Consider the following 17,388-nt stretch of genomic DNA (forward strand, 5'->3'; position numbering starts at 1 on the left):
TCCGGCCGGGTACGTAGTCACTTCCTATAGACGGCTTCAGTTTCAGAAGAGCTCAGGTGAACTGAGACAGAAAATAACTTTTTAAAAATTGGTGAGCGGCTTATCTATCGAGTATTTTGTGCTTTCAGCTGGCTTATATGCTTATATTAATGCAGAGGTACAGTCAACGTTAAACACCCACAAATAAAAAAAACCCTGCGACAATTGATGTCTGGACGTTTTTATTTCACAAATGCGTCACACAATATTAAACACATAAAAACAACTTTACCACACCTTATAGTTAAGCTATGAACTACAATAAAAATAATAATAGAGAAAAGAAGAAATAGAGATGTAAAAGTAGGTTATATTCCTAATAATGAGTGAGATGAATCATTTAATAATTTACTTATACATAAATGTGCATTCAGTAAACATAATTTGAATATGTACATGACAGATGTCCAGAAAAAAAAAAAAAAAAAAAAACATATGCACATACAGTTTAATTTAATAAAAGTTTACATTTTAATTACAATTTAATTTGTAAACCCTTATGACAATGACACTGAAGTTTATCACATTGTTAGATAAAATACATAAATTCTTTTACATATTAAGTTATAGTTTTTCATCCTTCTATTTTGTGTCTATACATACTTATGTATGTACATGTATGACCAGTTGAATGAATGAAAAATACATATAAACAAATAAATAAACAGACATGAAAGGGTGAACAATTACATCTGGATATCTTCCAAAAATAGTAAATTTCATAGGTTTGCTGGTCCCAGTCCTACAGATAAAAAGTATAAAATATTTCAATATTTTTAAACAAAGAAGTATCACAGAATTTTTGTTTATGCTATATTATTACATAATACGTTATAAAGTATTTTCCAAAAACCTGATGTTTATACATTGAATGAAGCGAAAGAGGACTTTCTGAAGGTCAAATGATGAGACATAAGTACTAAGAAATGAATGGCTAAAATAGCTTTTAGTTTACAGGGCATTGCTTATGAATGCTCAAGTCTGATGAAAAAATTTGAGTGCAATAAATTGCACAATATAATGTTTTTCTTACATGGACAGTCTCGAATTTCTGATAGTAACATCAGTACATTTCACAAAAAGCTTGAAAGGCAGAGGCAATATACTTTTTTTATAATGTCAAATAAAAAGAGAGAAGTACAGTGAAACCAGACACCTTCAACATTTCTGACATTATCACAGTTTATTCACTATAGTTTTGAAAATGGTAATAAAATATGACAAGAACTCAGAGTTAAACTGTATCAGAAAAAAATTCATCTTGATAACGTCAGATAACTCTGATAGAAAGGTATGTAATGGATTACAATTAACCAAAAATTCAGACAACTGTTAGTATGACAATATTTACATAACTATAAATACTTTGTTGACCAGTTACCAAGCAATGCTTTAATTTTTTAGTCTGTGGTGTAAAAAGGTTAGAAATGAAAGAAAAAACACTTAAGCAAAACATGGTCAGGTCAAAGTGTCTGAATAATTTTTGGTCCCAAATTCAACTAGTTCACTGTATGAATAATATCTGGGTATAATATGTCACAGTTTACTACTACTATAGTATACACTATACGTGTAGTGTCCTGCCATCCACTAGTAAAAAATATCAAAAATTATGTCTGGTTTGACTGTATGTTAAGTAAATTTGGCATGAATTTGTGGTACAAACCTTGCTCAGTTGTCTACATCAGATATGTGGTTTTCTATCTGGGATTTAACACACACACACAATTATATTCTATACAAGTGTATCTTGCTCATATATCAAATGACATTTCCAATTCAGATGAGTTCATTGACAGCTCACCAGGTCACCATCAGCCCTGTCATTATATCCGTCATCACCTTCATCAGTCACTTCCCAAGACCCTGCTTCCTGATGTTCCTGATCCACATCCTCTTCTGTCTCACTATAGAGAGACTGATAGGCCTTCTCATGCTTTCTGTGGGCTTCTACACAATTGTGAGATTGCAGACAGAAAGGTGAATGAGATAATGAGATTAAAGTGCAGCCAGTAGCTATATGAATATTTAAAGGGGACATATATGAAAATCGGACTTTGTCCATGTACCAACCCATAAAACGTGAAAAAAGACAATCCAGTAACTTTGTTTTGGTACGTTTTTTTCTACAAGCTTGTGAAAAAAACAAGCTGGATCTTATTATAATATTACCGCCCCTTAATCTGTACGTTTCCACCCACGGCGCCGTAATTTTGTTTTTGCCAGCAACAACGTTGTCCTTGTTCTAACGACATGGCAAAAATTCAAGCAAAGCATGCTAACTTTTCTGTCTTTGGCTGCTCAGACGAGCACATAATTCTATTTAGAGTCCCAGCCTCAGAGGAGACAAGAGAGCAGTGGATTTATTGATTTATTTACTGTAACATCATATTACGCTGCTGCCACAGAGATCTAATATAAACATGCATTTCTTTCCCAGCTGTTTATCTTCACAGACAAAAAGATTAGTAACTTGTGTGTTTTTAACATAAACTTCTGTGTATTCGACAGTTTAAGTGCAATAAGATTTGAAAGAGAACTTAGTTTAGTAACTTCGCCTACTCACATGCCATTTGACAGCCATTTTCTGTGCATGTGTTTTGGATGTGTGCGTTCAGAAAACCATATATTATAAGTTTAAACTAATATGGCTATAAAACGTATGATTTCAGTGTGACAGACATGATAATCCAAACCAAACAGATGTTTTTTGATGACTTTTTGGCAGTGTTTGAAGTACAAGCTGCAAAGGCACAGTGAAAATGGGCATTTATTTGTATTTAAAGAGACATGCACTAAACAGCGTGTTTCTGGTTCCACTCAAATTAGGCATTTTCAAAATGATATAATAAATGATCTATGGGGTATTTTGAGATGAAACTTCACAGACTTCACATTCTGGGGACACCTGAGATTTATATTACATCTTGTAAAAAAAGGGGAAATTCTTCCTTAAAAGAAAATATACACTGTAAAAATGACTGTAATTCTAATTGTAATAGAATGTAAAAATCCTATGGTAAAAACCTAGTGGTAAATTCCCTTACTCTCTATAGTAAACTGTAATTAATGGCCATTTAGTGTCATTTTATAATAAAATACTGTTTTTGGAAGTGGAAAAAGTACAAGTCATCTTATAAATTACAGTGGAAAAAATTTACATTTTAACAATTGCCTAATCTTCCTGTGTGATACTGCACATTTGATGTTTTTTCATTTTTTAAAAATATATTTCTTCTTAGTTATGTACAATAGGGTTTTATGTTACATTGTGTGTTGTTAAATTAATGTTTACTGTATTATTATAGTGTCATTTTTGTTGTTTTGTATTTGCATGTATGACACTGTGCACCTTCTATTTTTTTACCTCAGTTTGTGGAAAAGCTACTTGTCATGAGTTTTGTTTCATCATGTGGCTTTTTAATGACCACCTGTGTTTTTTGGTGGTTTTCAGTGTATTATAAAGGCACAAAACACATTTTAGTACTTCAGAAGCGTTGGTATTATACTGTAAATTTTACTATTTACTATTGTTTTTTACATTCTGGCAACCACACCTGCATTTTTTTTCTTCTTGTAAATTTCAAGTGGGTTTTTTTTAATAGTGTACCAAACTTTTGAGTAAGTTAAACTAACACAGGTGTGTGGATGTCTCCTCTCCTAGTCCAGATTTTGTATGTGTGTGAAGACACGAGTGGGTGCTGTTTTCGATTTCTTGCACTGACATTGAAAGTGATGAAGACAAGTGTTTTTAATCTACCTCCTGCCAACATGGCCTCTACCCTGACAGCAATGTTCATTTCATCCTCTTACCTGCTTCTGCTAACTGCTTCTGTTCAATCTTCTCTAGCCTTCCCAGTAAGGAGTCGATCTTAATCTTTATCTGGGACAGTTCTTGCTTGATTGTCAGCAGCTGATCGGATTTCACTTTGATAAAAACAACCAAACAAACAGAAATGATGTCGATGAATATCAATCACTGTGATTTTTATCAGCTCATTGCTGTACAATATTATTTTAAATTTTAAAATGGTTGTGGTTGGCAGTTATGGATGGTACGGACATGTTATGTCAAAGTCTAGATTGTTTAAGGTGCCTGATTACAGTTCTAGGAGCTAAAAACATGATAATGGAAATTGAAATGAGATGACAAAAACTGACTTGGAATGATGGATAAACCCATATAGCATAAGAAACCTGATGACAGCGTTCTTAGATAAGAAGAGCAGGTGGACATCTTTGGCTGGAAAGAGTTTTTTGTCCTGCGCGTTGATAGTGCAACCAAACGGGAATGCTTGATAGGAATCATAGCCCGAGGGGATGGTGCTAATCTCCCATGAATGTCAAAAATCCTGAAGAAAAATATATAAAAATATTAGTAAAAAAATGTATTTAATCACTTAAAAGTGTATCACGGTTTCATATTATCAACTGTTTTCAATATTGATAATAAGAAATGTTTCTTGAGCACCAAAAGTGACACTGAAGACTGGAGTAATGATGCTGAAAATTCAGCTTTGCCATCACAGGAATAAATTACATTTGAGGTTTTTTGACAATAGAAGCAGTTATTTTAAATTCTAATAATATTTCAAAACATTACAGTTTTTAATGTATTTTTGCTTAAAGGGGTCATCGGATGCCCATTTTCCACAAGTTGATATGATTCTTTAGGGTCTTAATGAAAAGTCTATAATATACTTTGGTTAAAAATTCTCAATGGTAGTTTAAAACAACACCCTTTTTACCTTGACAAAATCACCTCTGCAAAAATCATCCCATTCTGGTCGAGACTGCTTAAATGCAAATGAGCTCTGCTCTCTCCGCCCCTCTCTTCTCTCTGTGGAGTGACGAGCCTGTTTACTTTAGCCGCATTTAGTCGCGTTTAGCCGCTAAACCTTGTACTCACTTCTGCTATAAGTGAAGCCGGATCACGAATGATTTGTGTGAACATAGACGGATATATGTAGATCGGGAGGCGCATTCCCTTCACAAACAAACGTAATCTACTGCATCTTCAGCGGCTCAGATGTCGAGAGTAAATGACGACCACTACATTCATTATTACATCCAACAACACCTCAATTGCTCAATTCTTGTCTAACTTAAATCCCTGCTCCGGCATCAAAACATGGAGGTTGGACTGTTACAGCTGATCTGAGGTAAGACGCTCATGTCAATCAACTATCGTGGGAGCGGCCACTGTCAGTGTGACGCCACAATGACAGGCATCTGAGAATGGCTCGATTTGAAAAAAGGGAATATTATTTTTACACATTAATTAAAAACTACTGGATGGTTTTTTTATGATTATAGGGTAGATTTGTACATACACTGCCAACACACATTAATGTTCAAACAACATGTTCAAAAGTGAACTTAGCATCTGATGACCCCTTTAAATAACGTAAATCTTTCATGGGTTTTCAACTACATATTTCAGTAAGAGACATCATTTATGTTATATTAAGCCATACAGGTCTTAATACCCAGGGTTCCCTTTAAGCTAGATAATATAAAGAGATGAGAGAATATCTTAGTCTACATGCAAAAAAGAAAGATCACTTTTTAGTCCCTCTCCCATGAGATAATGTCTGATGAGCATAATTAGCTTTTACTTGCATATTTTTAAATAATCGCACTGAAGGAATTATGCTCGTTAGCACACATATATTTTCCATGGAGATGTATAAAACTCAGCTCTGCCAAATGAGGAGTGAAAGCGAACACATGAAAATGTCAGAGGAAAGATGACCGGCGTGTCTGTGCTGCTCGGTTAACGACCCAGCAGCTTTCTGACATTCAGCTTATGTCTCACAGGAGAAGACTGCTCATCATTAGCCTGAGCAAAGGATCGAAGTCAAACCAATAAAATGACATTAATTATGGTTATTAGGGGAAGCTCTTCCTATGCTTTTTAGCTTTTTTTTTTTTTCTTCACCTTACCTCAGTTTTTCATAACATAGAAAAGGTCATACGAGACAAGGTGGATCTTAACTAAAAACGTAATTAACAAAAACACTTTACAAAGAAAGGATCTTACCAATTCAACTACTGAAATACCACATTTCTTTGAATGAATGCATTAGCACAAGTGAATGCATATACATACCTGGTATAGAAATCATCCCTGTAGAAATCATAATCAAATTCATAGCCGCTTAAAAATAATTAAATAAAAAGATGAGAAAAATGTTATTTAAAATGTATTTATCGATTACAATGAAAAAATGATTTTCAAAAATCTAGGTGGCTCACCTGTACAAGGAGAAATGTCGCTTGGATGCCACTTTTGGCCTGTATGGACGTGGTTCTCCAGCCATGTTAATGTCTGTGAAAAGAGCAAAGGACATTGTACAAAAAAACAGTGTACGTTTTCCATTTTAATCATAGTTTCCTTCTAATAAATGACTAACAATGGCCGGTGAATATAATGGACTTAGAAAAGCCTCTGCGCTCTGAGAAAATGCATAGGCATTATGCCACAGAATAAATGACTGATGGCTCTCATCTGTCTCATCAGAAAGAGAGATGCTATCAGAGCAACAGCCACACTCAACACACACACACAGATGCACAATCACTCCTGAGTGCCTTTCAAGGTCACCTGGCACGTTATCCAGAAGGACGGGCTGCCTGAGTGCCTGACTAAATCACAATTCGAGGCTTTAAGACATTTACAAGCAATTTTAGCCTTCACTCTGATGAAGCACAAAACAAAGCACTAAATCTGTAAAGAAAAGTAGTGCACTTTCAGAGTTTAGATTAGTCTCTTGGCTGACTGAGCCAAATTCATTATGGAAGCATACAGAACTTTCAAATGGAGACAGTCACGCTCTGAATATATTTATGAGATTGAAGTTTCAAAACATGTAAATGAATATATTGGAAAATACATTCAAACGTAGCAACTGAAAAGCAGGAGGAAAACCAGTCGATCAGAAAGATCATCCTCTCTAATTAGCAGTTTCTAATTACAGCTAACCTTCTGTGATGAAAGCGGACGTTTTTCCATGGAAACAATAATTAGTTTGACGTTAATGCAAGAGCTTTACAAAAAAAGAAGTTCTCCTCAAATTTATGTAATTACGTTGACTTCAAGTGTTTGAGGTTTAAAGGATCTTCATGGGGTTGATGTTGGATTCTAACATGTTATACTCAAAAAAATAGTGGGTTATTTTTTTTTACGCAACTGCTAGGTTGAGCCTGTTGGGTCATGTACCGGTATGGTTTTTTCCAGTATTTGATGTCTTTTGTGTTACCAGCTGATGGGTTACACTGTAAAAAAAAACAATTTGTTGAGTCAACTTAAAATAATTTTGTTACCTGGCTGCCTTTAAAATTTAAAGTTCAGTCAACTCAAAAAAGATTAGTCAACTTGAAATATTAAGCTGTATTAAGTGAAAATTTTTAAAGGCGCTGTATGTAAGTTTTTGACTCTTCTTAAGCCAAAAATAACATAATATGTTTGTAGATATTTAGGGAATATGCTATGTTTACATAGCTAAAATAATGCTAGTAAATCTACTCTGAAATGTGCGTTTCGGGGACGGAACTGCAGTACCCATTTCAACCGCTAGCTGGCAATATTACATGCTGCACAATGCTCTATGAGCAGAGGAACATTAAAACAACTCATCAAATTGCAGTGCAAGGCTCGTTGCGTGTCCTCAACCTGGCAAACCCGCATGAGCATGGAGTCTGAGTAGGAGGAAGCAAGAGAAACAGCTCTCTCCCATATTTTGAATTTGCACTGCAGTACCCATATCAACTTCTAGCTGTCATTCTTACATACTGCTGCTTTAAGGCAGCTGGGTAACAAGCCCAGCTTTTAAGTTTAACAAACCAAATTTTTAGTTTAGTCAAGTCAAATATCTAAGTTGTGACTTAGTACAGCTTAACATTTAAAGCTGACTAAACTTATGTGAGTTGACTGAACTTAAAATTTTAAGGCAGCAGGGGAACAAATTATTTGAAGTTGACTCAACAAATTGTGTTTTTTTGTTTTTTACAGTGTGGCTAGGTCAATAAACTGAAACTATACACCTCTCCCCCTCCATCCAACAAAACAACTCAGCTGTCGGGTTACTGTTGGAGACAGTGTTGCCAAGTCTGTGGTTGTCCCGTGGTATTGGGCTACTTTAACATTATTGCCACAGGTTGTTTTTTTTTTACTTGAATAAATAGTTCATTTCAGTGCTGCCAAATGAAACATATTTTGCCTTTTTAGTAAAAATAAAACAAACAAAAAATGGTGCAACCTAATATAGTTTTTGCACTTTAAAAAATATGAAAAATACTATTTTCAAATAAGTTTTCACTAACGTGTATTTTACCACAAAGAATGCATTTTTTTTATTGGAGGACCTGGCAACCCTGGTCAGAGACTCGAAGCGTTGGCTTTTTGCGTCCTCTACAGCAGTGGCTCCCAGCCACGTTTCTGGAGGCCCCCCAACACTGCACATCTTGCATCTCTTCTTTGTCTGACACACCCATTTCAGGTCTTGGAGTCTCTACTAATGAGCTGATAATCTGAATCAGGTGAATTTGATTAAGGAGACATGGAAAACATGCAGTGTTGTGGGGCCTCCAGGAATGTGGTTGGGAACCAATGCTCTACAGGCAGGGTTGAGAAATTGGGCTACTTTAACACTGTTGCCATGGGTTGAAGCGACAACAATAACGTTATATTTAGCACCTGGAATGCGAACTGTAACAGGGGAACCGAGCCAAAAAAAAACCCTCGAAATGCGGTTGGGATAGTTTTGGGTAGCAGTTGGGCTGGCAACCCTGTCTACAGGGGAAAGTGGATGTCAGCACAGCCTAATTAGTGCATTTCTTCAACGAAAGGTTTATATACATTTTATTTCATTTATATACATTTTATTTCATTTATAACATCTTTACTGTGCTGTAAATTACATTATTTTAGACAAAGCAACATACAGGGACGAGAAGTCAGTCAGCAGCTTTTCGCATGATGGAAACGCCTTTTGCCTTGCATAACATAAACTGATTTTATTCACTACAATACTGAAATGTATTTATTTTGATGGTAAAATATGTTCTCTAATCTCAATACTGTTTGTTTATGGACAGGCTATGGAGTCAGTCACGGCATCTTTCAGCTACGAGTGAAATGCGAGGCTGTGGTCTGAAGTTTGCAGTTACTCCGACGAACAGCAGCCCTTCGTCCAGCTCAGATTTCGGCGACACACCGCCACGAGAATTAGTTTTGGTAAAAAGTGATTACAGAGAACGCTTGAATAAACGAAATTTAAAATGTTACTTTTAAATGTTACATTTTTTTATGTCTAAAATGCTTGTTAAACAAGTTTAAATGTATGTAATATTGTAAACTATGCTGTATTCATCCAAATAAATTAAATTTGTCTTGTATTTTGTCAGTGTGTTCTTGCTTAATTATAAATGTTCATCTTTTGAATATTGCTGTTGCCTCTAGTAATTCTGTGTGTGTTTTTTTATAAGTTCCAGTCCATTTTAAACCAGCAATATAACAATTTTTAAACAATAATTGACTTAAAATAACCCAGCATGTTTGGCAAAAAACATTTAACCCAACCAGCTGGGCCAAAATAACCCAGCGTGTGTTCTGTCCAATATTTACCCAGTGCTGGGTTGCCAAAAAACCCAAGTTGGGTTGTTTTTAAACCCAGGATTTTTTAGAGCGTATATTTTATTTAAAATGCACATTTTTATCATTTTAATTTTTTTTCCCTAACTTATTATGTTATTACATTATATTATATTAATTTTATTCTTAATAAAATTATATTTATTTTTCATTTTTTATGTTTTTTAAATAAATCATTACAGTTTGACACAATATGTTTAATATAAATATTCAAGAAAATATCAGAAGATTTAGTCTATTGATGAAATGAGATTTTAATATTTCATTCAGGGATTTCTAGGTTCTGAGGTGAAGTAATCTGCATCAAAAGTTCATGAACTGACTGTGGTCAAGAACTGTTTCTGTGTTTAATGTTCATAAGAAAGTCATCATTAGTTTGATCACAATGCTTTTTTGGAAGATGAACGGTGACACAATGAACAGTTCATCTCTATTGATTTACATTTGGCAGACACTTTCATCCAGAGCCATTTACATTGCATTCGAGCCCTATGTTTTTTTTTAGTTCTTGCATTCGCTGGCAAATCAAACCCTTGATGTTAATTCTCTACAGTTTGAGACTGACCTCACTGAGTCATTTTGACAACATTAATAGGGAAGCAAGTGATTTAAGTTCTAGATAATGGTATTGTGAGATCTTAATAATGATTTCTTGGGAGACAACACAATCCAAAACAGGCTGAATCATCCAACTGCTCCAATAATCAGTGGATGGTCCCACGACACGCCAGACATTTCACTCGATATGTGCCGGCCATTTAAAATACCACCATATTTCAAACATGGAGCCATATCAATACTTTAATCTAAGTTTACCAACGGGCCTCCTCTGCTCTTCTCTCTCAAAGGTCTGTCAGGCTTAGCATAGAGAGAAGATTGGCATTTCTCTTAGTGATGACCTCTGCTTAATGTCAGTGTGTCTGCCTGTCAGCTTAAAAGAGTTTTTAGGTGATTCATTTGACAAGAAGTCTTATGATTAAACTTGTGCCTGAATGCCAAACTCAGTAAACAAAGTGACTCAAGATACCTGACTAAGCAAGAAAGAGCTTCAAGGACTTTCAAAGAAACTTAGCAGACATAAAAACACATAATTCATATATTTCTGTTTTAGCAAGTAGCCTATGAATATTATTCAGACACCTCTGGCATTTGTTGTGTATCTCTTTCACTAATGAGTGTTTTCCATACATGACCTACTTATCAAACAACTCTTTCACTTCCTTTATTCACTCCTTTGTGGCGTGATGTAATTCGGTGACTGTTGTGCGCAATTGTCTGGAACGGGTTTGTACACTTGAGGACATCATATCCATTTTCGGTGCCGCTCATTATCCCCGGAGTCTTGTGTGTGCACAGCTACAAAACTTTGCTTTGTAACTTTGATGTGCCGTCTTTGATTAGACACACAAAACATGGATGCTCATCATGAACAGATGCAACTCCCAAGCAAATTTAACAGCTTCTGGGGTTTAGAAAATTGTGTTTCTGAAAACGTCTAATTAGTAAGAAAAAGTACAAAAAAGTTAAAGGAGAAATTTCTGTAGCAAAGAGAAAAAATCATGCAGTCAAGCTACAAAAGGTGATTTGCTGTACTTTAATATGGAGAACACATACTGAACCCTCTTCAGTAATTTCAGACAGGTCACAACATTTTTTTTTTTAATTGTACAAGATGTTTTTTCCTCTAGAAAGCTTTCAGCATGGTAGATCAAAATGTAGTAGAAAGAAAGAAAGAAAGAAAGAAAGAAAGAAAGAAAGAAAGAAAAACTATAATATTTTAAACTATAATATATTAATATTTTAAAAATAGTATTTTAATATTTTTAAAGTATAACAACTACATTAGGTTGCACCATTTTTTTTATTATCATTATTTATTTTTTATTTTTTTTCTAAAAATTCAAAATATGTTTTATCTGGCAGCACTGAAATAAAACTTATTTAAATTTAAAAAATAATTTTATTGTAAATAATATTACTTTATTATATTAATTATTATTATATTAAATAATGTAATATTTTAATATAGTGAAAACTTATTTGAAAATAGCATTTTTCATATTTTTTTAAAGTGCAAAAACTATATCAGGTTAATTTTTTTGTTAGTTTTTTTTTTTACTAAAAAGTCCAAATATGTTTCATTTGGCAGCACTGAAATGAACTATTTATTCGAGTCAAAAAATATTTTAATGGGAAAAACTATTTTATAATATGAATTATTATTATATTAAATGATGTTATATTTTAATACAAAGAAAACATATTTTAAAATATTTTTTTAATATAGTTAAAGTGTAAAAACATTTTTTTAAGTCAAAATTTATTTCATTTGGTAGCATTATAATTAACTTTTTATTCAAGTCCAAAACATTTTTATTGTAAAAAATATTAATTTATGATATTAATTATTATAGCATTAAATATAATATTTAATACAGAGAAAAGGGTATTTTAAAAAATAGTATTTTAATATTTATGAAGTGTAACAACTAATTTTTTTTCCTTTTTTTAATAAAAAATTATTTGAGATCAAGTACTGTAACAGTAATTCCTTAAGCAAACAGCTGCATATTTTCTCACTTTTTACAACATTTAAGTACATTTGGTAACTTGTCATTTAGAAGATGTTTTCCGCAGTTCTCCTGCACATTTTAAATGCATTTATTAAATGTATTTATTAATAATTAAACAAATAAAATATTAAACAAGAAAAACAGAACTATAATATTATGTAATTACGAAAATGTCCTAAACACATTCATTTTAATTTACAAAAAAGCAAAAGTATCATTATACATCTTTATATTTTATTGATTCTGTTACAAATCAAGAATTAAAAGCACTTATCATTTGTCTGTAACATACTTACATCTCTGATTCCGTTTCCCTTTATGCATTGTTCTTCTGTACGTGTCCATTAGATTGTGCATACTATATTTTGAGAATAAATGAATCCTTTCCCTTGAACTCACTTCACCGTAGTGTCACTGTGAGAGACTGACTGAATAGAGTTCAGCGTACAGGCATGCACCATTCCAGACTGTACCACTGACACATAACGGGGGTGTTAACAAATATGCAACCAAAATGTGAAAAAAAAAAAAAAAAAAAGAAATCTAAATAATTATAACTGATCAGGACCTAATAAATACTGCAGTTTTGCAGCAATAAAAACAAATTAAATTAATAAATAAAGCATTATTTAAATAAACACTTTATGTGTTTATCTACCGTATGTATAAGAAAACAAGCTTTCACAAACATGTACAGTATGTATAAATGGTTGGTTAGTATAAATATATATCATCAGTTGATGCAGTTCATACTCTTGTCTCAGATTGTCTCTGATCTTGAATCATATTGTACATCAAAAGAACAGCATCCCACAGCTGCTGTCATTCATTTGAAAATTCTTGGTAGTTATTGACATTATAAGCCCTGAGGCTATTCATGCAGGAATATGCTTTTTCCTTTGAATTAAAGACAGGCTCTGAAATTGAAGACATTGTGATTCCTTCATATCTGCCAGAGGATTTCAGATATAGAAAAACTAATTATAGTGACATGTATACACACACCTGCTGTGACACTGATATTCTTATAAAAGCTTTTAAGACAAGCTAAAGAAAATAATGATTGGAAGATTGTAAAGTCTTATCCTGAGAACTGGGAGATTCAAAATTGTCCTATTTTTGACTCGTACTCTTTTTGAAGCTTACATAAATTATAAGTTTGACACAATATGGTTTATTCATAGGTGTTCTTCAAATATTCAGACAAATATCAGATGCTGCTTTTTATGGGACTTTAGTATTCTTCTGGAGTGCTTTTAGAATCTGCTATACTTTAGACTAAAAGCAATCTGCATGAATTGAGAAGGGTCAGGAGTTATGAATAAATCCTCAACAATCAACATTTGTTATGATTTGTCTTTTCCACTGCAGTGCCTTGGATGTCTATAGTATATTTATATTGCCATCTAGTGGTTGACACTAGATTACACACAAAAATTACAAAATCACTGCATGTCATTGAGTCAACAAACATATAGTATTGAATGAGGCTCCATAATAAGATGCACTTATTAAACACAGACTTTCTTCTTCAATGCACTACTTATATTTTTTCAGCGGTATGGTTTGTGCAGGTTGACCTGTACTTCCTCTTTCCAACATAGGGGGGCAATAAAACATTATAAATATGAGTCACAGACAACATGAACTCACTTTCTACACCCTACAAAAATAGTTAGGATAAATTCTTAAAGCTAAATACTATTTATCTCTACTAAAAAAAAAAAAAAAAAAAAAAAAAAAAAAAAAAAAAAACTTTTTTCAAGTACAAAACTGATTTTAGTAGCAGTGTAGCTAAAGGGCTGCTTGATTTTCCAAACTTAATTTTTATTTATTTTTGTTGATGTTTTGTGAATAACAGAAAACTGTCCAGTTTAAAGGCTTTTCAGTAAAAAATGTTTATTTCTTTATTTACAGAATGATTCTTTCAGTAGAACTGACAGTATATATTTATTTATTTATTTATTTATTTAACATTGCATGCTTATTTTAAAAATAATGTGCTGCTTTAGTCACTTTTTCATAACTATATTAGAATGGACAATATTTATTTATTTATTTTACATTGTATGTACTATGCTGCTTTGGTTACTTTTTATAACTATATTAGAGCTGACAGTATTTATTTATTCATTTATTTATTTTACTGTATTTTATTGTATGTTTATTTTAAAAATACTATGCTGCTTTGGTTACTTTTGTGTAATGTATTAAAACTGACAGTAAATATGTATTTATGTATTTAACATTTCATGTTTAGTTTAAAAAATAATGTGCTGCTTTAGTTACTTTTTTATAACTATATTAGAATTGACAATATTTATTTATTTATTTATTTACAACATTGTATGTACTATGCTGCTTTGATTACTTTTTACAACTATATCTGAGCTGACAGTATTTATTTATTTATTTATTTTACTGTATTTTATTGTATGTTTATTTTAAAAATACTATGCTGCCCTGGTTACTTTTTTGTAAATATATTAGAACTGACAATATTTATTTATTTTTTTATAACATTGTATGTACTATGCTGCTTTGGTTACTTTTTACAACTATATTAGCGCTGACAGTATTTATTTATTTATTTAATCATTTATTTATTTTACATTGTTCGTTTTTTTAAAAAAATACTATGCTGCTTTGGTTACTTTTTTTATCTGTTTTTTTATATGTTTATTTTACAAATAATGTGTTGCTTTAGCTACGTTTTTATAACTATATTAGAACTGACTTTATTTTTTATTTATTTTTTTTTATTTCTTTTACATTGTATATGTACTATGCTTTGGGTCCTTTTTTATAACTATATTAGACCTGACAGCATTTATTTATTTATTTTACATTGTATGTTTATTTTAAAAATACTATGCTGCTTTGGTTACTTTTTATAACTATATTAGAACTGACAGTATTTATTTATTTATTTATTTTACATTGTATGTTTATTTTAAAAAAACACTACGCTGCTTTGGATATATATATTTATTTTTTTAATAACTATATTAAAATGAGGAGCAACTGAAAAGTTCCCCAAACCATCTAAATACATCCAAAGCCATCAAAATACTAATTTAATCAAAATACTTTTTTTTCTTAAATTAAACAAAATAGTTTGCTTGTTACAAATGCTCAGCTCCGTATAAAATCAAGCAACTAATATTTTTCACAAGGAAAGATCTAGTCATCTGAAAGAAATGTAGCTAATAAAAAAAGTAAAAGTAACCTAAAGGAAAATCAGTCCAGCACAAGATTCATTGGAGTTCAACTCAAACCACTGCTGCAACAGAGACAGCAGGAGTTTCATTTTTAATAAAGGATGATGAATATTTACCAGGTAGCCATGGGAACGACTATGAACTAAGATCAACTGTCTCTGTGTCTATAGATCTCACACCTTTCTGTCCTTTTCTCATTTTCTCCTGCTCTGTTTTTTTTCTACCTTCCTTCTCATTGTAACTAAAATCACTGTCACCTGTTTGAGTCCAGTCATTTACACAAATAAAAAGGGAAATAAATTTCACTCACCTAAGGTCTGTCCAGCCAGCACCCTGGTGTTCTCACCAGCCACAGCCAACCGAGCGTTCCTCTCGCAGGCGTACTGGACGAAAGCAAAGCCCTTGTGCACAGAGCAGCCAGTGATCTTCCCATACTTGGCGAAAATAAGCTCAATGTCAGTTTTCTTGACCACAGCGGTGTTGAGGTTACCAATGAACACTCTGGAATTCAGAGATCGAGGATCTGTCTTGTTTGTTATATTGCTGGTTTGAGTTTTCCCAGTCATCCTTCTCAGGATGTCCTGAAACACACATAAAAAACAAATATTAAATAATATGTTTAATTTATATAGCGCCTTTCCCAGGCTCAAGAATGCTTTACAAAATCAGTAACACAATGGACAGTAATTTCACATAGATATAGACAGCTCAGATAATCAATTAAGTTGGACAGTAGACAATTGCACAGTCCAGGACAAAATGAAAACAAAATCAATGCAGTTGCATATCATGAAACAGCAGAGACACAGAAACAACACAGCAGCACATAACACCATAGAAAATATGGAAAGTATTGGCAAACAAACATAAAGAGCATTGAATGCAATACAAATATACATAACAAAAATACCTGGTCATGTGCTGGTCCTAAGCTTGTCCTGAGCAGGAGCTAGTTGCTTAGGACCAGCTTAGAACCAGCATATGACCACTAAAGGACCAGCTTAAACCAGCTCAAATCAGCATCCATGCTTCAAAACCTACCTAACCAGCTGTTTTTTCAACAGGTATGCGCCCTCTAGAGTTTCATGACAGACTTTGCATGTAAAACTTCGATTTCAAATGGTTTCGAAACTTATAAGGGTTAATTCCGTTTAATTAGACATTTTTGCCAGTCACCTCAACAGAGGTTTTGCACAACAGACTTCCGTATTCTGTTAAACGGGTCGTCGCTTCCGGTTCAAGCGTTTTGCATATACTTAGTTAAATATGAAGCTTTTTTATTCAAGATGCCTTCAAACTAGATAGAATGTTGATCATTACCAATGTCCATTATATATGCAGATTGATATCTAAAAGTTTTTTTTTATTATTATTAAAATTTAGATGTAAAAATTTAATAGAATGTCAACAATAAAAACAGCTAGTTTTACTGATTACCTTAAAAGTCCACTGATATTTCCATTATTTAATAAGGCTGTTAACACTTTCTTCAACAAGGGGATGTGACCAGACCTTTTTGAATATTTTATTCCATTCTTTCTACAAATCTGGCAACATTACCCTTACGAAAATTAACCATGGTTTTATTATAGTGACAGCGTATAGTAACCATGGTTTTTTGAAGCATTGATTACCATTTGTATAACCACAGTTTTACTACAAATGCCATGGTTAAACTTTGGTTTAAATATAGTAACCATAGTTTTTTTTGTTGTTGTTGTTTGTTTGTTTGTTTTATTTGTAGTAAAACCATGATTAATTTTCATAAGGGTAGACTATACAGGTGCATCTCAATAAAATTAGAATGTCGTGGAAAAGTTCATTTATTTCAGTAATTCAATTCAAATTGTGACACTCGTGTTCAATGCACACAGACTAGTTTAAGTCTTTGGTTATTTTA

At 32.7% G+C, this 17,388-nt stretch overlaps 1 protein-coding gene across 3 annotated transcripts in view; it reads right to left on the minus strand.

Moving 5' to 3' along the window:
• Positions 1-212: 212 nt before the first annotated feature.
• Positions 213-17,388, minus strand: part of ralyl (RALY RNA binding protein like) — a 25,745-nt gene continuing 8,569 nt past the window's right edge. The window contains exons 2-9 of one of the 3 annotated variants that reach the window (XM_051122227.1): positions 15,799-16,069; positions 6,298-6,370; positions 6,152-6,169; positions 4,201-4,391; positions 3,853-3,966; positions 1,844-1,989; positions 1,706-1,743; positions 213-781 (exon numbers count right to left, since the gene is read on the minus strand). In XM_051122227.1, coding sequence (XP_050978184.1) covers positions 1,711-1,743; positions 1,844-1,989; positions 3,853-3,966; positions 4,201-4,391; positions 6,152-6,169; positions 6,298-6,370; positions 15,799-16,054 — 831 coding nt within the window. In that variant the 5' untranslated portion in view covers positions 16,055-16,069 and the 3' untranslated portion in view covers positions 213-781; positions 1,706-1,710. Of the gene's footprint in view, positions 782-1,705; positions 1,744-1,843; positions 1,990-3,852; positions 3,967-4,200; positions 4,392-6,151; positions 6,200-6,297; positions 6,371-15,798; positions 16,070-17,388 lie in introns of all 3 variants that reach the window. The other 2 variants (XM_051122238.1, XM_051122220.1) reach the window with 2 other exon arrangements.

The sequence above is a fragment of the Labeo rohita genome, chromosome 2, assembly GCF_022985175.1.
Source record: "Labeo rohita strain BAU-BD-2019 chromosome 2, IGBB_LRoh.1.0, whole genome shotgun sequence".
Classification (NCBI taxonomy): Eukaryota; Metazoa; Chordata; class Actinopteri; order Cypriniformes; family Cyprinidae; genus Labeo; species Labeo rohita.